At 38.5% G+C, this 21819-nt stretch overlaps 1 protein-coding gene across 3 annotated transcripts in view; it reads right to left on the minus strand.

Moving 5' to 3' along the window:
- The window catches only part of LOC101861828 (probable phospholipid-transporting ATPase IA), a gene marked incomplete at its 5' end in the record, with an annotated part of 73256 nt that overhangs the window by 25179 nt on the left and 26258 nt on the right, over positions 1 to 21819 (minus strand). For 2 of the 3 annotated variants that reach the window (XM_035971227.1, XM_035971226.1), the window contains 18 exon segments: positions 1830 to 1891; positions 2624 to 2702; positions 3278 to 3400; positions 10233 to 10307; positions 11068 to 11178; positions 12823 to 12900; positions 13731 to 13836; positions 14220 to 14302; positions 15608 to 15697; positions 16072 to 16136; positions 16847 to 16937; positions 17533 to 17580; positions 17979 to 18118; positions 18522 to 18606; positions 18970 to 19039; positions 19667 to 19716; positions 20751 to 20833; positions 21574 to 21685. In XM_035971227.1, the coding sequence (XP_035827120.1) occupies positions 1830 to 1891; positions 2624 to 2702; positions 3278 to 3400; positions 10233 to 10307; positions 11068 to 11178; positions 12823 to 12900; positions 13731 to 13836; positions 14220 to 14302; positions 15608 to 15697; positions 16072 to 16136; positions 16847 to 16937; positions 17533 to 17580; positions 17979 to 18118; positions 18522 to 18606; positions 18970 to 19039; positions 19667 to 19716; positions 20751 to 20833; positions 21574 to 21685 (1551 nt within the window). 3 annotated transcript variants of the gene reach the window in all.

Raw genomic sequence — 21819 nt, forward strand, 5'->3', positions numbered from 1 at the left:
ATTTGAATTTTGACAAAATATTTCCAGAGCTCATGCAACCGACACCGCAGAATAGAAAACAGTAATCTAAAAAAACAAAAACATTTTGGGCTCAGCACATTATAGCAGCTGGTTGATAAGAACTACCACAATAAAGAGATACCCATTGGTCAAATGTATCAGATCTACATGATAAAACCGGATCAGGTTTGGTCGGGAAAAGGCGCTGCTCAATACACACACACTATCAATTAGGCCACTGATTTTCTTCATTAGAATGTCACATGTTTGTTGCCCGTTCACAATTATTAATAATGTCTGAACCCTATATGTCATGTGAACGTAGTGGTCTTCTTATTGGCGATTGCACACCGTATTTACGAAATGTGCACAGTTCAATTTAAAAAATCACAAACATATTTGATTTTGGTGAATTGGGTTGGATAGTGCCAAAATGATAGCACATCTTCATGGAGGAAAGTCTAACTGCCTTCTAAAAGAACAATTATCTTCTGTCAAATAGCATTTAATTAAAAATTCTGCACTGGCACTGGTCATTGTTTTAGGCTGAAGGGAAATAACTTCCATAAAGTAGGATCAACTGTGCCTTTTAAGTTAATCGTCACCCTGAGATTGGTGAGAAAGGAATACCTCCCGCTTTTAAGTGTTCTGAAATGTTCTTCTGACGTCCCTAGACGATTTTAACAAATCGGTAATGCTAATTTTAGATCAGATAAATTGCTTAAATTTTGTTCTGACTTGCATAGGACCCCAAGCAGGCCGGGATGTAGCCGTTGCTCGGTTTTAATAAATGCTATTGCTATAATACTTGTAAGCCAAAGCTTATTTGGTGTAGAGATGGAATCTTTTCTCCCCACATTGCATGCTTTTGCGTTATACTATTTAGCTCAAGTTGAATTGTCGACCGAGAGAGAGAGAGAGAGAGAGAGAGAGAGAGAGAGAGAGAGAGAGAGAGAGAAACAACAATGTAAAAAAAACTATTCAGAATAATTTTTAGCATATTCTCCAATACTAATTTCATTCTTTAATCTCTTGTGCTGTGGGAGTACCTGGTACGCCCTTGAAAACCAATATTATATTTTGTTGTCATCTTTGCTTTTATAGTTTTGAATGAAAAGAGATAAATATCCCCCGTCTTCACTTGGCAAAGCAATCCTGTCTATTTTTAAGCTGCTATGCCAGGAATCACAAAAGAATCACCTAGAGCAAAACTAAGTATGATGTCTGTCTATGCATATCATGCGAGACAATCACAGCTGGTACAAAGAATCTGAACATTAAAATTTGTTCCATCTCAGTACTTTTCAAGTTGTTTACATCATTATGGATTGTTCTATGCATGTCTTGTCAACGGATGAAGCCATCACTCTATTTCTATTGATTTATAGAATTACCTAACTGTCTCTTATAATAAGCCGACAATCATTGGTTAAAGATCGTGACCGTGAGATCTTGAGCACAGTGGAATTTTTGTTAACAAGTGGGGTATATATCTATGGTTAGCAGTCAAGGGGTTAAATAAAATCTACACTACCCAGTTCACCATTTTCAGATTTTGACACCAGGTTTTTCCTTCACCTCAGATTTAAATATTACCACCAGCCATACTGCATCAACACACATGCCATGACCAGAAAAATTCAAAAGACAAACAAATATTACACCGAACTCCACTCAAAAATGAAAATCAAAGCATCAAACTATCTATGAACATGAGTACCCTGAGTGAAACGAATTCTGATTAAAAACGTAATAATTTTACAAGCCACAAAGCAAAACAAAATACCAACATCAAAAGGTATTTAACCAGGTAATTTGGGCTTACTCACCGTATACACAAAGTTCCCCATGAACAGGTAATCCCCTACTTTACCATCTGAAAAGGCGACATCTGGGGAGATCGATGGGGAAAACAAAAGAGTTAGTTTGAGTACAAATTTTACGGCTCTATTGACACAATCAAAGTGAAATCAGTCTTGTTATACATATGTGAGACATGGAACACATCTCAGACTTGCATAAGGAGGATCCACATTTTCTTGAATAAGTGTCTATGGAAGTTACTGAGGATCAGATGGACAGACAGGGCCACCAATGAGGAAGTGTTAAGGAGAAAAAGACAGAGCCAGTCAGAAATGAGGTGGGAAGAAGGCAGTGATGATGGATTCGACATACTCTCTGGAAGTCAGGCAGCTGCATAACAAAGAAAGTGTTGGATTGGAACCTACAGGGTGAAAGATCAAAGGGAAGACCATGTGGAACTTGGAGAAGAGTCACAGAAATTGATGTACAGAAAAGTGCGGCAGACTAGAAATAACATCAAGAGGCTAGCCCAGGATAAGGAATGGTGGAAAGTGTTTGTTTGAGGCTGTGAAAAAGGCAATGATGATGATGATGATGATGATGATGATGATGATGATTGACAATATCAATTATTTGACAAGAAAACCCCCCCCCCCAAATATGGCCAACTGTATCTCATTCACAATGACAAGCCGACTGATTGGCTCAGCATCTTCCTCGTCACTGTCACAGATGTAGAAGGAGCTGCCTATGCTGCCATACAGTTTTTCAACCACATCAAGAATCAAAACTATCACTCGCAAGCCTCAAGCAAGCTCACCTTGACTCAAAGTGGCCACTGTCATCCAGAACAAAATGATGGAGTGGAAAATGGCATTACCGATCCATATCCAGAACACCTGTGAAGGAAAGAAAAAACAATTTGAAAGACTAAACACACAGAAAATTCTGTGACATCCTTGCATATTTCCTATATTTCCATCCTGTCCATAGCGGTCCCTGTCCAATAAGGCCATGGTATGTCATTTTCGAGACAAGTCCACCTAAAAAACCTGCTTATAGCAGTCACTTGCTTCAACATTTTACAGCAAACTCATCCGCAGACTGATTGTGTACATTTAATCGACGCAAAGAATCTCTTATAGTACATGACAATTTTAACGAAGGAAATGTCATTGAGAGGCAAAACTAAGAATTAGTCTAGTAGGTGACCTTAACTCAGACCCTGTCGACAGTGGACAGCTGTCTATAACTTATTTTTCTCCGCGACCATTATGGACAGGTTCAACTGTACAGAAAGAGTAGATGGATTATAATGATAATAATCGTAATAATAATAACAATAATAATAATAATAATGAAGATGATGATGAAGATTATAACAATAATAATAATAATAATAATAATAATAACAGTTTGTCCATCAGTGTCTGACAATGACCAGACCCCTCTCTCTGCTGCAAATCAAACTCACCAAAACATTGAAGAGTCTGCCGTTCTGCGAGTCTTTATACAAGACCGGGTTATTCATCATTGTCTCAGCTGAACAGTAGCGGTCAAACAGACCCATGGCAAGAGGGGGCGCTGCTGTAAAGATCTGCGCAACACCAGACAGGTCAAAGGTCACACAAGTACACCACAAGTGGTAATAACAATCAGAAAAGCAAAGAAGACAGACTCAACTTGGGCCATTAAGCTTAATTAAGTCTTCAAATCTTTTGGACTATTAGAAAGAACTAAGTTCATGCTTGTCAAGCTGTATCATATGAGGGGGGAAAACAAAGGCAAAAATATCCATGGCTATTAAAGTTATACGCTAAGAGTAAAAAAGTATCCATAAAACAAAGGAATCTCTTATGATATGAGGCACGTAAACTGGCAATGGAAACGAATCAGGTCTACACATGTCTATAAATCTCTAATTCTTGATTCTTTATAGACTAGAAAGTGATGTGCCAAAAACAATGAAAATAGAGCTTCAAGACAGAAGTAGCTAAAATGACTATGCACAGGAAACTTTCTTGAAAGTTATCAATTAAAGTACTATCACTTTCAAAAATTCCTATTCTAAATCTAAAGACTCTTGATTTGCTAGTGATCAGCTAAAACTAATATTTACAAAGTTCATTTCCAACACTAAAACACATTCTCTCCTTAGACAAAAAAGAAAAGATGATAAAGAAGAGAGCAAAGACAGACTGACTGTACACTGATAGCAGAAAGAGATAAAGCCAAAAGAGAGAAACAAACAGATATAAACAGAAAGAGGGGGGGGGGGGGGGAGGGAGAGAGGGGGAGATAGTACGAGTAGGAGAGAAAAGAGCAAGAGCAAGAAAGAGAGAGAGAAAGAGAGAGAGAGAGAGAGAGAGAGAGAGAGAGAGAGAGAGAGAGAGAGAGAGAGAGAGAGAGAGAGAGAGAGAGAGAGACAGGCAGACAGACAGACAGACACACAGACAGATAGATAGACAGACAGACAGACGGGCAGACAGGCAGGCAGGCAGGCAGGCAGACAGAGACAGAAAAGAATTTACTGACCCAGAAGAGAAAATAGATTGGAAAAACAAGACAAGTTTTTTTTTTTAAAGGAAAAAGAATGGATGCATTCCAGTCTCTCACATGCTGTACAAAGGATTAAACTTAAATCTACATAACAGGACAAAGGGTCCTAGAGATAGAGGAAGGTGGAAAAGACAGCACACATACAGGTTTTACAACTCCTTACACAAAAGGTTAATTACTGTTTACATGGTCGTATCGCATGAGAAATGAACAAAAGCTGCAAGCAGTGCAGTCCTAGCCAAGTCTATATGTGGAAATGGCCACGCTATCTACGGGCGACTGAAGGAGACAGTGGCTGGGATATATGACAGGCTACACAGAGACCACACACTGAGGGGAATCTACACATAGGACGTAAATACACACATACGAGACATGCAAAGGGGGGGACAGAGTAGGGGGTGAAGACAGCTGACCACAAGTCAAACATTACAAACACAGAGTACAGCTACTGTTTACTTGAGTAGAGTACACCACACTCTATAGTGACTGTGAGGCATGTATTTTTGTTAGGATTATTCAATCTTTAAAAATAAAAAAAAATAAAGTTTTACACCACCAAACACAATGAAGGTACTTTGCAGAGCATTCTGCACACTTCCATGTCTTCTCATCATTAGGAACATTTGGGTTCCATATGGATTCAAACCTTGAATTTTCAGGCACTGTTCAAGTTCATGATTAGTCACACTAGAACTTACACCATTTGAAATTAAAGACGTTTCATTAGTTCGAATTGTTTTTATACAAATTAAAAGAAACATAAAACACTCCCTTCTGTCTCTTGTGCAAACAATAACTGGGAAAGTAGACAAGTAGAAAACAGAATAAACAGTAACACGGCATGACTGAATCTTGCAAAAACACTAGGTGACCAATAGTTAAGAAACAGTGGAATGAATTCTATAAAAATGTTCATGCCAAGGAAAATTCATGCAGCAAAGTATTTTTTCTCTATCTGTCAGAACAAGAAAAATATCAGACAGGGTGGGAACAGGTTACGAAAACAAGATTCCAGAATGAAATGGGCTGCTGACTGCTGATTCACTGTCTTTCCCTTCAAGTTAAGCTGTCTCAAAATGAGGATTAAAAAAACAAAACCCACCCACACTGACGCACTCAAGTATAAGAGAAGTACAGCAGCACCCACTTGTAGAAAAGAACATGCACGCAGACATACTTAGTTTGGAGGTAGAGGAATAACATACACTAAAAAGTAGTCGCAATCACAACTATTTGCCACCGAGTTTCCCATCCGTCCCTACAATGCCAGTGGTAGAGAGGCCAGTAGAAAGGAGAAACAGAAGGACTTTTTCAGTGGAACTGACCAGATCCTCAGATTAATTCTGCTAAACAAATAAAACTGATTTATTCCATTACTGAAAGAGAAATGGAAGGAACAGACTAGAACCTACAATTGTTCATAACTACACACAAACAAATAATTCAATACTCAACAAAAATTTCAGTTTCTTTTTTTTTTCTTACTTAACCTTTTTTTTTAAAAATTCAGATATTCAAGCCTTTTGAATTACTAAATCTATTTTGACTTCTTTTCTAAAGCGTAATATCTGCATCCCTCCAATTTGGTTTTTAAAACAAGATCTTTATAGGATCTTTTCTGATTAAAAGCCAGGGACCTACTGACCGACAAGTGTTGACTATTATTATGATGAGCGCTTCATGAAACGTCCTGTCGCCAGGAAATACATACCACATTGTAGAGGCCCAGGGTCCAGCGTTCAAAAAGAATCTGGCCTGAATAGCCATTGCTGAGTTGAAACCAAAACTGTATCGAGGGAGGGGAGCACAACAAAGACTTGATCAAACCCAAAACAAAGATCCTCTCGTTGCTACACAACATTAGGTATAATACACACATCAAAACAAACAAACAAACAAACATACAGACACACATACATTTTAATCTGTTGTCAAGACAGAGACACAGCTGCAGAAAACGTTCATACAAAAAAAACTTTAAGGTGCCACAAAGATTTCCACAACTGGATCCTCATTTTAAAAAATGCGAACATCATAAAAGTGGAATAGATGCAACCACTGCAGGTCTTTCTGGATCCAAGAATTTTGTCCATAAGTAGCACCTCTAATGATTGTATTTTGTACGAACGCGAGGCGTGGGGCATGCCGAGGTCACATACTGGCCCAACATCTAAGAGGCAATGTTATTATTTTTTTTAAATTTTTTTTTTTTTTTTTGGGGGGGTGGGGGCGATGATACTATATTGTGATCATCTTATATTTTTGTCTCAGACTCTATAAACCATAGAACAAAACATGTTTCTTCTACAGGAATCACAAACTTTACAACAATCTCAAAGAGGAACTATAAAGAACATTTGTTTTTAGGTAAAGAAAAATACCTAGCAACCAGCCATCCTCTTTCAGTAACATTCAACTTGATCATTTGAGAAATGTGGGCCACTTAAGCACTCTCTCAAGTTTGAGTCAAATAACTTCAACTATAAACTAATGCTTTTAGACTGAAAACTGTCACAACCGCTGCTCTTTGCTCTCTGTAAAATCTTGGCTGCAAAGCATGAACACCTTACACCCAAAGGAAGGGCAAAAGTGTTTCACTCCCAGGGAAGTCACCAATCTTTTACACCAACTGTTGATATTCTGCACCATTATAACACCCGTCTCACTGCAGTCAAGCTTTCCCCCTTGCTGAAAGAGGACACCTCGTTATTCGATAGTTTTCTCCACTGAAGACAAACATTTTATTAGTCTTTCTGAGCTTGATGTAAAGTTTAAACGGAGTGCAAAGTTTGCCCGATGGTCTCACAACAAGGCGGAAAGATTAGAGGAAAATGTAAAATGAAAGGAGGTTTCCTTAACAGCACCACGTCTCTTCCTGACGAACAGATTTTTTTTTAAAATGGGAGGATGAGATGGGTATGACAATTGCAGAATTCTCGGCAGGACATGCACGTGGAAGGAAACAGCTCTTCACAGCACGAGACTAAATGTGTGAAGAGCTTGCAAGTGCATACTTAAATGTCCTGTCAATTTAATCATTCAGCCAGAGGCATACCATTAGGATTCAAGAGTGGCTAAATAAATTGTCCAAGCGACCATTCATTTGTCAAGGAGAAAAGTGGTTGCCTTAGACATATGAACATCTTGGACGGACAATGTCATTAAAATGTAGGGGGGAAAAAACAGAAGGAGGGAAGTGGGAAGTGGTTGTTTGTACACATGATTTTCTTGGACAGGTGGCCGTTAGAGCAATTGTCAGTTTCAAAGTACTGATTTTCAAACTAATTTTAATTTTAATTCAAAAGAATATGCAAATTGCCAAACACCCTGTTCACAGAACAAAAACCCAACAAACAACAAACAATATTCTGCCTCAAAAGGGCAGACACACAGAACAAACTGATGAAGGGGAGGGAAGGGAAGCCAAATGAAAACTAACACATAGGAGTGGAAGACAATCTGGAGACATCATGCTACATAATAACATGGAACTGACATCATGACATGACACTTAAACAAAAAATGGCATCTGTCATTACAGGGGGGGGTAAAGGGATGGAGACCGGGAAAAATCCTAACTCAATCGACATTTGGCAGAAAACACACAATTTCTCAGACCAACCAACCCTACACTTTTTTCCTAACATTGCCAAACTTATAATCACATCTTTGCCACAGTCGACGTTTGCTTGCTGGTTTGTTTGAGCAAAGAGATGCAAATCGACACAATGACATCCATCTCTAGATCTGGAAAAAGGTCAGACAAGACAGACAGAAATAAAAGAGGAATGGTTCAGAAGCAGGACCTATTAGTAGCAACCTCCAACCACTAACAAATTGATGCTTTTTTTTGGGGGGGGGGGGGTGTTCTCAAAGGACTACTTGCCCACATGTGCAGTTAGTGTAGAGAATATTGCAAAGATACACAAATACTTAAAGAGTATGCTCTTTTGTATTTCAAGAGCATAGCTTCATATTCTGAAACAACCCTGCGCCCAAGCTCATTGGCTTTAGGGACTTTAGTCAATTATCATTTAGACATCATCACTCCACAGAACACTGGAACTACATGTAAGATGCATTTGAGAAAAATTTGAGAACAGCTAATTTGACACTTGCTACTTGTTAACAATAATTATGAAACCCAACTTCAGATGGGTGGAAAAGGGGGCTGGGGGGAAGGAGGGATATTCTAGCGCACCAGCAAACCAGCAATAACAGTAGAGTAATGTATTGGTCTATTGGATCACCACTGGACAACAGACTGTACTGATCAGGGGAAAAAGTTATGACATAGGGCTACAAGTGGCTGATCTGTTCGAGTGCCTGTTAGGAAAAATGCTAGAGCAATTTAGACACAAAGGTTACTTTCGAACCCTCAATTTTGGGTAGGTATTCTCCTAAGTTTTCTCTTTTCTTTTTTCCAAGCAAGAGAGAGAAAGGGAGATAGATAGAGAGAGAGAGAGACAGAGAGAGAAAAAGGCACAAAGAGATAGAGAGAGAGAGAGAGACACAGAGAGATAGAGAGAGAAAGGAAAGGTACAACGAAAAAGACATTACAAGAGAAAGGCAATCTTCATCTCAAGTTTACATCTAAAGATGTAAGCTACTTCAAAAGAAATCATGATTAAGACCTTTATAATTTCTTTTACAAACTACTACACCAGAAACCATTTTCTAGAAGACTCTCATTGTCAACACTTCTAAGAGCTAACTTGCAACATTGTCACTGTAACAGAGCTTTATTATTCATCCCTTTCAGGGCAGCTTTAAAAGAAACCAAAAAAAACACTACCATGTAAAAAAATCGCTGAGGCAACACTATTTGTTCTAAATCAGCCATGCTTTACGACACTTTTGTCAAGTCATAAATCTACACATTTTGGAAACTGTGGTTTAAAATAGAGCTCTCGCCCTTTTGTACTGCAATATTTTTCAGACGGCATGATCCTGCACAATGAAAATCTCTGAAGTGTTAAATGAAGACTCTTATATTATTGAAGAGCCATTGAATTTTCATTAAACCAGTTTTGTGTTTTCCTTATAAAAAGTCGGCTCACTGATCAAACAAAAATATCCCATGAACTCCAACCTTTATACAATTTTTCATGTAAAAAAACTTAACTAATTTAATCTTATTAACTCTGAGCTTACAGAAGTATCGTTAATAATTTTTAAAATGAACCCTTCGCTTTGAAAAAAATTGTGTTTCTACTTTGTATGTACATTATAACAAAAAACATTATAACATACATACATGTTTTAAAAAAAAAATGCTGTAGGTGATTAAGTCAAGTGATCTGGAAACATTGAAGTGACTGATCAGCGTTGGAGCATGCAGGCTTTTGGTGCTGACTTAATCTGTGCTGAATGTGATTTTAAAAAAATAAATAATGTAAACAATGTGTGAACTACTCTGGGCTAGAAACTGATCATGCTTCCGATGCTCTATGGCACAGAGTGCAAACATGAGATTTGACAAAGTGACAAAGTACACCAAAAAATAACCCGCATCATCTAAGCATTAACTACTGTCTACAGTTTTCTAAGTTGGAAGATAAGACAAAGAAGACTTGAGACCACTTAATAAATGAGTGAAATATGGGTTTAAAAAATCAGATAACAAAAAGAAAAAAAATAGGGAAAAAAAAACACATCTGTCTAGGGTTGCACGAGCACAAGGATTTGATGACACCGATGAATTCTAAAAATGAAAACTGAAGAAAAAACTGTACTATATCTGTGAGACAAAAAAACACCCACATGATAAGTTCAAAAATATAAGAGCTGAGAACACTGAGGAAGGAAATGTCTAAGCACAACACAGAGACTGAGTATGGGCTCAGCTGAGGCGCCGAGCCACATACCACATTGTACAATCCCAGAGTCCACTTCTCAAACAGGGCTTGGCCTGAAAATCCATTTTCTACTGTAAACCAAAACTGAAACAGCAATAGAAACGGTCAGGTTGTTAAAATTGCACATATGAGTCATGGTCGGGTCAATCGACATATCTCAACATATCACCTGAAACATACAAAAAAATAAGGATGAGAGAAAATGACTCAAAAGATCTCTAATCGGTCACACAACAGTCACTGTCAGTTTTCCTTACAAACTGAAGAACAAGATCTTAAATTGAAAGGCACATAAATTGCGATAGCCTAGATCATATAGGACATAGAAAAAAAAAGAAATAAAACAATGCATGAGGGCATCAGCTGACACTGGGAAAAAAACCAATGACTGTAAGGATTAATTGGCAAAGTGCAAAACCCAAAATCAAAAACACATACACAGCAATCATACTTTAACAATGCTGTAAGTTTTTAGTTTCATTAAAAAAAATTGTTTTAGATCTTTAACAAATCAAACACAGTATGCCGTGAAAATTATATATTGACTTGATTTCAGAGATCTCATTCTGAAAATTTTTACTTAAATCTTTTTACCATAGTTTTCAAATCATAATTAGAACTGACTTACCAAAGAGCAGAAGAGGCCCAAATTAAAATGGTTTCATTTTTTCCTTGGTTTTAATTGAAACTACCGAAAATTTCATGATGTACTTCTCAGAAACAGAAATAAAGGCATTTTGAATCTTTTATCTGAATCAACCCATGTGTTCTTTTTTTTTTTTAACCATTATTTCATTTTAAATAAAAAATCAAGAGAGAAAAAAAAAAGATGGTTTTCTCTCACCTGAATGAGGTATAGACAAATGTTCTTGTAGAAACTGTACAGAATGAGCTTGCAGACACGGCTGTAGCTCCAGGCACCATGTACCAGCAGCAGCTTTTGTAAGTAGCGAAACTGAAAGGACAAAAAAGTTGACGAGTTGTAGTCCACAGCAGGCCGCTATGGTAGCAACTAAATTCACTAGCCACAGGTCAAGACAACGGCAATAACAAACATAAAAAGCAGACCCTTCAAGTGAAGCCTTTATCATCAGTGAAAGGACAAAAAATTCAGGCTAAATTCAAAGTTAAAAAGAAGTATATCAATACAGTCCTCAGGGGAATAACTCCCCCCCCCCCCCAAACAAAAAACCCAAAACAAACCAACCAACTAAACAAACAAAAAACACTGACTGTTCTTTGCCAACTTTATGGGGACAGGATATGAACTGTGAAGGATTTTTTCCCAACAAGTCAAGATGACCGTTTAAACTTATAGCCAATCTAAACTAAAGTTTAATTTAGAGTTTTCCGACATGTGCAAAACAATTAGGTCATATAAGTGCCGAGGATTAGAAATGTTATAAAAAAATTTTTTATTTTTTATAGTAGAGGGTTTTACAGCGCTCGCAACTGCATAAGGTCATATGAGCGCCAAGGGGTGGATGTCAACAGAGAAGTCTTTACAGGGAATCAGACTTAGACGTTCACCTCTCTAGCTTCAACAGCACAAGGTCTGCTTTGACTATCAAGGCACCCCAAAATAGCAGGTCACAAGAGAGTGACAAACATACAAAAGAAGTAGAGGAAATCGACAATAGTAAGGATCAGGAAAGAAAAAGCAGCAGATCAGGCACAGTTATGAGCGTGACATGAGTCAGCCCATTTACAATTCTACTATGCTTGAACGAGAAATGTCCCCCCCTTTGTGAATGGCCCAAAGACACTACAGTCAGTGGCAGTGCCCTGGGGGGTAGATGTTATAAAAGAAAAACAAACACTAAAAAGGGAGAAATAAGGACGATAGATGTTTGATAGGAAAGAAGGAACAAACCAAATCAGAGCACCCACCACACCCACTATCTAAATTAAAAGTATAACATTACAGAGTAGACAAGAAACACGGTTACTAATTTGACACAATTGTATTCAAGCAATGTTTTTCAGGGTGGTCTGTGAGTGGAAGTGAGAGAATACTGTAGTCAACGACAGGCCCACTCACCAACAGCTACATGGTGCAGAAAGGCAGAACAGATCAGGGAAAGAATAACATTGGAAAAGAGGCAAAAGAAGAGGACCACATCAGAGCATTCGCCAACCACCCACAGACAGGCCTAACTAAAATGTTACAACAAAAGGCCAAACGAAAGGATCACAAGGATATCACTGGGATTTTGAGAAAATAACAGAAAAAATCTACAAAATTTGTGTTTGTACACAAAATGACAGTCAATAGACAGCTCATACAGGATCATTAGCTGATGATGGAGACAATCAGCCTGCCCACACTGAAATGCACCCTCATGAAGAGGGGTGAGGAAGCATGGAGCACCCTGTCTTCCAAAGACCCCAGTTCTACATTCAAGTAACTCAAACAGGATCAAACAGAGAAAAAAAAAAGCTGAGAATAACTATTTTCAAAAATTAATTTCAGTTGGAAAAAAAAAAGGAAAAAGAAAAAAGAAAAAGAAAAAAGAAAAAGAAAGAAAGAAAGAAAGAAAAGACAAAACGCTTAAAGAAAACTGAGAAATGGCATCCTTAAGTGCACACTCCACCTCACCTGAGCTATAGAGTAGTCTGAGGCACAGGCAGCCTGCATGCCTTCTTCACCACTAATCCCCACGCCCACGTGAGCCGCCTGGAGAAGAACAAATGAGCAATCATGAGCTTTACTTTACGCCACTTGCAACACAATAAAGTCATATATAGGAGTCGAAGATTAGAGGTGTCACTTGAGAGCAACATACAAATATAAGAAGGAGGAGAGATAAGGACAATAGACGTTTGACAGGAAAGAAGGAGCAAAACACACCAGAGTATCCACCAACCACCAACAAACATGAGTAAAACGGGCCATGATAAAAAAAATAGCTCAGTTTGTATACAGAAATGGACTGGACTAAGTATGCATAAAGCTACTTGTGGTCTTTGCTTTCCCATACTTGAGAATAGGGAGAAAATTCCTGTCTTTGTAAGTAACAGTAAAACACTAGACAAATAGTGAGATAAGACCTGCAGTCATTTGAAATAAGAGCAGTTGATACTTAATAATAATAATAAGAAAAATAAGAATAAGAGTAAGAACAATAATACATGTAATAATAATAAGTTAGTCAGTCTATGTCTGACGATGAACAGTGCATCTGCAGAGGAGAATGTTTCTTACACAATAAAGAAGAAATAAGGATTAAGATGACTTGTGGCTTCTGCTAAGACCAATGAGACCAATTCTGGCAGAGAAGAGTTTGCCACATTTGGAGCATTTAAAAGCTTCATTTGCCATTGAGGGTACACGGAGCCTGCGGGATTCTATCTTGGCTTCAGCATTTGTAATTCGTGAAAACTCATTTGACTTCCTGCTTTCTGTGACTGCTGCTCTACAACTGGGTCTGTCAGGTGCTCGTCTCTTCTCTTCCAAGTAAAAGAATTAATGTTGAAAGAGCAGGTGAAGAGATGCAGAGTCCTCACCTGTATCATGCCCACGTCATTGGCCCCGTCCCCAATGGCCAGGGTAATGGCCTTCTGCGAGTTCTTTACCAGCTCTACCAGCTCCGCCTTTTGCAGAGGCGACACCCTGATAGAGAGAACAAATTAATATGAACAAAGCAGTAATAACTCTAAATAGGCATAAAATAAAGAGGAAACTGCATACAAAGACAACTGGACACTTATAAAAATAAGTTACAAATTCATTTAAAAAAGCACTAACCCATTTAATTGAGACTAATGAGCATGAATGTGTTGCTAAAAATGCAATGCGGAAATAGAAAGTGATTGTTTGTACAGGTAATTGTCTTGAACAGGAGGCCGTTAGAGCAAGTTCGATTGTATTTGAGTCTCCTTTGAGTTTTTAGCATGAGAAGAGCTAATGTTTTTAGCCAAAAAACCAACAAGATGTAGTCAAGTACGTAGAAAAATATAAGAAAAGTAGGGATAATTTAAAATATCTGTACTCACCTGCAGCATATAACAGCCCTGCAGCTGAGCGCAATGTCTAGAAAGTCTTGTCGGCAGTCACAGCTCAGGGCATATTTCAAACTCTGAGGAAAGAAAAATGATGTAAGAAAACAGGTATGAGAAATGTACTTCTAAAGGTTGTTCGCAACTTCAGACAGCACTTTAAAGTTTTAAGTGGCATTCATTTTATTAAAGCTTTTGTCTTCTTACTTTTTCATCCTCTGTCGCAATTGAAAGTCAGGGGAGGTGCAGTTTTCTTCGGTATTCACATAAGTTTAAAATCAGTTTTTTGTTTTAGTAACGGCATTTACAACATATTTAGTTCAAAGAAGTGTCGAGGTTTAGAGGTGCTACAAGACAGTAACATAAAAAAAGAAGGAGAGATAAGGACAATAAAAGTTTGATAGTATAGATGGAGCAAACCATACCAGGGCACCCACCAACCACCGACAAGCTCAATATCAGCAACACCCAGTGAGCGCTACTCAGGCATAAAAAAGCCAATTCTTTATTTGTACAAGTCTCAGTCTCCACCAAACACAAAAAGGTGATTTCAAACGCTGTCAGAACTCTGGGGTTTCACTACTTTTTACTAGATTAAACCTATCATAACTGATCCACATAAAAAGTGACAGATGGGATGAGATAAACAGCACATAGAAGTTACCAACCCCCCTGCCAGATAGGCAATGGCACATGACTGACACCAGGAGAGAAGTTGCAAATTATTTTTACCTGACAGCCAATTTGACATCAAAATGGGGAGAACCACAGACAAAATATGACATCAGTTACACGATGTTGCTAATAAATTAATGAGGAAAAAGCATGATAACACACATGAGAGCACTTCCATGGATTATATCACTCAATACCGGTTTTTGTGTCTGTGGTGTAGCCGTTAGGCTCTTTGCCATTGCACACAGAATACCTGAATTCTATTCCTGAGTGAGAGAGAAAATTTTTTCTATCGAGTATTTTCATCTCTACTTTGAACATGCTTCCGTGGTTTGTCCTGACAGGCAGGGCCAAAGCAACCAGGGCAAAGCAAATGCTCAGATTATAACAAATGGGGTGTAAAACAATTACTGTTAGCCAGCTTTTTAGGTGCAGCAATAAACCCAAAATTTAGACATTTCATTTTATAACATTTTCTCAATCTGTGGTAACAGTAGTCAGTTGCATGCACTCAAGAAATATTTTCTCAAAATTCAAATTCTAAATGTTGAAAAAAGCAATAAAAGATACATAAAGTAGGTGCAATTAAAGAATGAAACAGTTTGTTTTCTATTATATCCTGAAAAATGTTGCTTTATGGGCTTAGCACAATTAAACAGTCTGCAAAGTTATGGTTTGCAAGGAATACCCAGACCCTGCAGCATGGTTACCTGTCCATCAATGATGAAGCCAACAAGGTTCTCTTTCCCCAGTAATTCTCCAAACTCCGCCTTGTGCCGGACCAAAGCATCTCGAGTAGCCTGAGACAGATGAAAACAGAAAGGATCAAAATAAAGACTACAATAAGGAAAAACCCCCAAAACAAAACAACTTAAGCAACTTAGTTCATTTATTTTTTTGAGAGAAAGCAATATTCTCATGGACACAAAAATACCATTTATAAAGGGGACCCATGGCTCATTGGTTATAGAAAATAAAATATAAGGAAAATAAAACATTTAACGTTATGTTGTTTTTTTAACAAGATTTTAATGCTCTACTATACACAGACACTGTATAGACAGTTCTGATAATGCATTTCTGGTAACTTTTAACAGTAACTTTTCCAACATAGTAACGTCTTTTGAAGGTAACACAAAATCTAAGCAGAAGCTTTAATGTGTATATAACTTACATCAAGAGATTCTTCATTTACTACAATCAAGTCCATGCCTTGGTTCAGAAGTTTGCAGGAATATCCTGTTGAGATGGGAGGTCAAGAAAAGGAAAGTTAGTTCTCATTCCAATCAGTAAACACAATCATGTTAACATTTTTTACACATGTGTATGTTTTTACACTCCCACTGATACAATTTACTCTGTTTTGGAGATTGGCTTCGACTCGGCCTGTCAGGGCTAACCCGGGCTGAGAGGGATACAACGTCCCAGCAAAAAGACAGATAATAAAAGATCTCCCCACATTGGAATTGAAGTTGGGTCTTCTACTTGTGACTGAAAAGTGCCTAACCACTACACCAGACTGCAGCACAATGGAGTAAATAGCTGAGATACTGGGGACATACATGAAAAAAGAAGCAACAAAAGGAATATAAACTTTATCTCTTATGGATGCCTCCAGGTCAAGTAAGATTTCCATAAAGACTTCCGCAAGAACAGAAACACAACCCAAATCCTTCCAACGTTCTCGAAAGAAGCTTTCATAAATAATATTTTAATTTACAACAAAAATCAAGATCAGTTGTGTTTGTAGAATAGACGACTTACAAACAAGAAATTATACATCATTGAAAAAAAAAAAGCCTTAATACCACATTTCCTTCGAACATTCTGGAAATATCCACAATGGATGTCTCAGTCAGATGTGCCAGTGGCTGGTACACAACAAACAAGAAAATGATACATCTGGTTACATTTCAGCATGCACATAAGTTGTTAGAGTAAAGACTGACCAATGTTTATGGCTGTCTCCTGTTTGTCCCCAGTGAGGACCCAGATCTTGATGTCAGCTTTGGCCAGCGTGTCAATGGTCTCAGGAACACCCTGCAGCACACGTTTTTGTTTTGTTTGAGTAAAAAGAAGCACATCCACACAATAATGGTCAGTTAGTAATGGGGAAAGTAAGACAGATAGACAGAAACAACAGAGAGAAAGTAAAGAAGACACACGGCAACATAGGAGAATAATAAAGATAACAATAAAGATCACTTCTATAGCGTCCACTCCCTGGCGGCTCTAGGCCCTTCACAACAGAATTTTAAAAAGATTTTGACAGCTAACACAATGAAAGGGTTCATGCATACCAACCTATTCAATGAACAACGTTCCTTTCAAATATGATGTGTCCCTAATCTGACATAAGAACACATGTATAAAAAGACAATCACTGTGGCTGCTAATCACAAGAAATGATATATGGGAATATGTGGATCACAAAAAAAATTAAATTAAAAAATGAGGTTCTCAGTGAATGTCTTGGAAAGTGCTATTATAATATAGATGAAATGCAAGGGGAAAAGTGGGGAGTAGATGTTTGTACAGGTGATTGTCTTAAATAGGTGACCGGCAGTGCAGGTTTGACTGTGTCAAGTCTGAAACAGTGAGCTTGGTCACACTCACATCTCCAGCATATACTTACGTCTTGTAGTTTATCCTCAATGGCTGTAGCGCCCAAAAGTACCAGATTCTGGGGATCAAGAGATAAATAACATTAGAAACAAATTTAACAAAGATTTTAATTTTTAAGAAGTAGATGTTTTTACGGTTCCATCAACACAATTTAGATTATTTATGAGGCGGGCTTCAACTCTGACTGTGGGAGCCAATCCAGGGTGAGAGGGATACACATCCCAAAGAACGACTGTGATGCTCACTACAAATTGTCTCCACAGGGAATTTGAATTCGGGTTTCTGGCGTGCAACATCCCAGCAGAAAGAACGAGATACTGGATAAAAATTCTCCCCTTTCGGGAATCAAACTCATATCTTTTGTGAGTGACAGCAAAGTGCCTAACTGCTACACCACAGACGCTGATCATAAGCAGTTACGGGCAAACGAAATAACACACTAATGTAAACACCTACCCTCTCGATCAGCTCAGCTGCCTCCTCCAGCTTCTGCTCCCTGTTCTGTATGGCTGTGCTAGCTTTGTAGAATGTGTTTGCCCAGTCTTCATAGACCTCTGGCTCTATCTCCACCATCGCAATACACAGTGTTCGCAAACCTGAATGTTTCAAGCAAATACAAATAAAGTATACCACATCCTCCTGCCTACTCTAGGATAAGAGGCAGACACAAAACAAATATGTTGAGCTCATCAACACAACAGCATTTACGAAGTGCATGTAAAAAGCAAAACATACAGACAGAAACCATAGGGGGAAGGTAAAGAAGGCATACCTCCAAACAGTACCCTAAAACTTTTAGCCTTTAACAATTTATTCTCATTCGTCTATACACATATGTCAACACATGCATAGTCACACATACAAACACACACAAGCATACAAACACATACACCCACAGTAGCACATAAACTCACACATATACACACACACACACACACTTGCGCGCGCGCACACACACACACATTCACATAGCCTTCAATTCTGTGACGGGGCACCCACCTATGGCAGCAAACTGCTCCAGATGTTCCAGGGTCTCGTCTGTGTACTTCTTGTTGTCACCCAGACGCTCGTAGATAACATTGTCCTAGATACAGGTAAGGGGAATAGAAGAGATATGAATTCATTTATAAGTTAGTTCATGCCTTTTTTTTTTTTTAATCAAATAAATAAATTACACTTTATTAATCCCTGCGGGGAAAATTTGGGTAACGATGGCAACATATATAAATACATAATTAAAGATATCTTGAAGGATATATTTTTTTTTTAAAAATAGGATCGATAACAGTAAAAATATGGGTTTGGGTTTGAGGTGGTTGGCACCGTGTGAGGGAATTATACGCAACTGAGCCTAGGGGAAAGAGAACACTATGAGGGAGATGTACACAACTGGGTCTGTTAGGGTTATCTTAGTCACAAATGTGTGATCATTTGACTCAGTACTTACAGCTCCCTTGCAATACAGTTTGATTTTGCCATCTTCTGTCTTCACTACAACAGACATTCTTTTCCTTTTGCTGAAAGAAAGAGAAAAGAAAACCATATTCAACATACAATTTAATTTTTTTAAAATCATGCCAATCAACTTGGAGTCAGAGGCCATTTCACCAAGACGTAAGTCATACTAAAAACATCAGAAATAAGAGATAGAAATTGATTTCTCAAAATATGAGACAAGGATAAAAAGCTTGATTGAGAAGTTGAATTCATAGCTGAACTCAGGGTCTTCACAGACTACCACTCAATCATGCTAACTTTTAACTAGCACAAAGAGTGAGATTTTAAAATCAGGTAAGATCAAATGCCCTGCCTCTGCTCAATTTGAAGCTGTACTAATAAACACATACATTATTTAACTGTCCAGGCGTAGAAAAACCGATTATAAGACTACCTCCGCCCAGAATTTGTAACTTAAGTTTGAGTTCAAGAAAAGCACATCATCAACATAATGGCAATCATTTAGAGCTGAGAAAAAGGTAGACAGACAGACAGAAATAACAGGGATAATAAAGAAGACCTACCAATAGCACCCCCAACCACTTGCACATATTTGTCCTTACAATGGTACTTGCAGAATGTTAGTATGGTATCACTCAAAAGGGCTCATAACTTAAAGCTGTGACAAGACAAAAGTGACAAATTACCTGGTGAATTCCAACACATTTAGCACCTGGAATTTCTCTGGCTTCCCCATCTGAAATGAAAAAAAAAAGAAAAAAAAATCTCAGTCAAGAGATCAGAGTCATTAAAAAATATTTCAGACAGTACATACTTTTAACTAACACGATAAATCATTCATGAATGGCACATATGAAGATATGACATACTTTTCTGATCAGCAGCCATCTGGGTTCTAGCCCTTCGACCTGTTACATATGACATAAAACGTGCATTGAGGAAGAAGAAGCCTGTGAAATGAATCAAAAGATGAACATTCTGCACGGAGAACTCTTGAGACCAGGTTCAGGGACCCCTGCTAGTTCCACACCTATCCATACATATACAAGCTACCTGAGAAAGTACACCCCCAAACTTCTCTCTGTGACATTGCGGTGTGTTGAAGAGCAGGCTGTTCCTTTTCTTTCGAAAACTACTCTGACGGCAACTTTTTCCCCACCATCCCCACAACAGACCAATGATGAAAGGGTATGGGTTTAACGCCCCGCCCCTATCAATACTATCTACCACAGACAGACAATACCCTATACTGCAGCAAAGAGCAGAAGTCAAAGACCTTCATTTTTTTAAACACGGAACTGAGCTGAAGGGCACACCCTCAAAGGCTACTGGATTAACAACAACAAACAAAACTGCTGCTCAAAACATCCTCAAAGGCTTAAACCCCCCACTATATCCCTCTTCATTTCTCTCATCTTCACTTCAAAAGAGTGGGAGACGGAGACAGAGGAGGTATGAGAGGGAAACAAAAAGAAAGACAGATAGACAGAGAGACAGAGGGGGATGGAAATTGCATGATGTGGGTTGGATGCTTTTTTTTGAGAGAGAGAGAGAGAGAGAGAGAGAGAGAGAGAGAGAGAGAGAGAGAGAGAGAGAGAGAGAGAGAGAGAGAGAGAGAGGGAGGGAGGGAGGGAGGGAGGGAGGGAGGGAGAGAGAGAGAGAGAGAGAGAGAGAGAGAGAGAGAGAGAGAGAGAGAGAGAGAGAGAGAGAGAGAGAGAGAGAGGGGGGGGGGGGGGCGGTGAAACACAGATTATGCTCAAAAGATCTTACCACATCCACTATAACAGAGTCTGGTGTTCTTGTCGTGAATACATGCTTCATCTCCTTGGCTGCCTTCACCAGAGCTGCCTCATCTGTGAAGGGAGACATAGGACAGTTCATGTTCTAAGCGGATCCATCTCAGAATTTTTGCATCAAAGGTCGGAGGTAATGATTTTTAAAAAGTCAGTTAATCTCTCCTTTTCATCCCCCCCCCCCTCCTAAATTAAGAAAAAAAAGTAATTAAATAAAACCCACCAAAAAACCCTGAAAACAAATCAAACAAAACATGATTTCATTCAGAATGTGGTGCACAGCTAATAAGGTGTACACTATTGTTATCCTACACACACGCCAGCTCAGCTGGCAAGTCACACTCATGATGCAACTATGTTGTCTTCCCAAGAGCGCAACAGAAGATCAGTTTGCAAAACACTGGACTACAATGGGTTTAAATCTATTTTTGAATCTGTCACTTAGAAATATAGATTCTGAAGCTCATAGAACTTGCTGCTGAGTGGGACTTTGCCCTATACAAATGCTCTTTATCTGAGTAACACCCTCTAATCTTCAGCACTTAATAGGCCTATTCCTGTTGAAAGTGCAATAAAATTTTTACTTAAACTAAAAACATCTATCGTTCTTACTCTCCTCTTTCTTTCTTTGTAGGTCACTCTCATGTAACACCTCTAATCATCGGCACTTATAAGACATATATTGTGTTGCAAGAGCCTTAGAAGTTTTCCTAAAAACAAACACAAAAAAAAAAAAGAGGGACAGTCTTCCAAGCACACTCCACTGTCTTGAAAAGGGAGCAGAGCAAAGAAAGACCCACCTGGAGAGGAGGCGAGGTAGTGTATCTCGTTGGTGGTCTGGTTGACCTGGGGAACCACCGTGTGACACACCGCCAGCAGCTTGACAAATTCTGAGATCACTGGTTCGGTTTCCTGTGAGGAACAAAGCAGACACTTTTAGTTTTAGTAAGAGTTTTACAGCACAGGCAACACAATAAGGTCATATAAGTGCCGAAGGACAGAGAGAGTTTTAGTTTTAGTAAGAGTTTTACGGCACTTGCAACACA

Source organism: Aplysia californica, unplaced genomic scaffold (assembly GCF_000002075.1).
Source record: "Aplysia californica isolate F4 #8 unplaced genomic scaffold, AplCal3.0 scaffold00400, whole genome shotgun sequence".
Taxonomy (NCBI): domain Eukaryota; kingdom Metazoa; phylum Mollusca; class Gastropoda; order Aplysiida; family Aplysiidae; genus Aplysia; species Aplysia californica.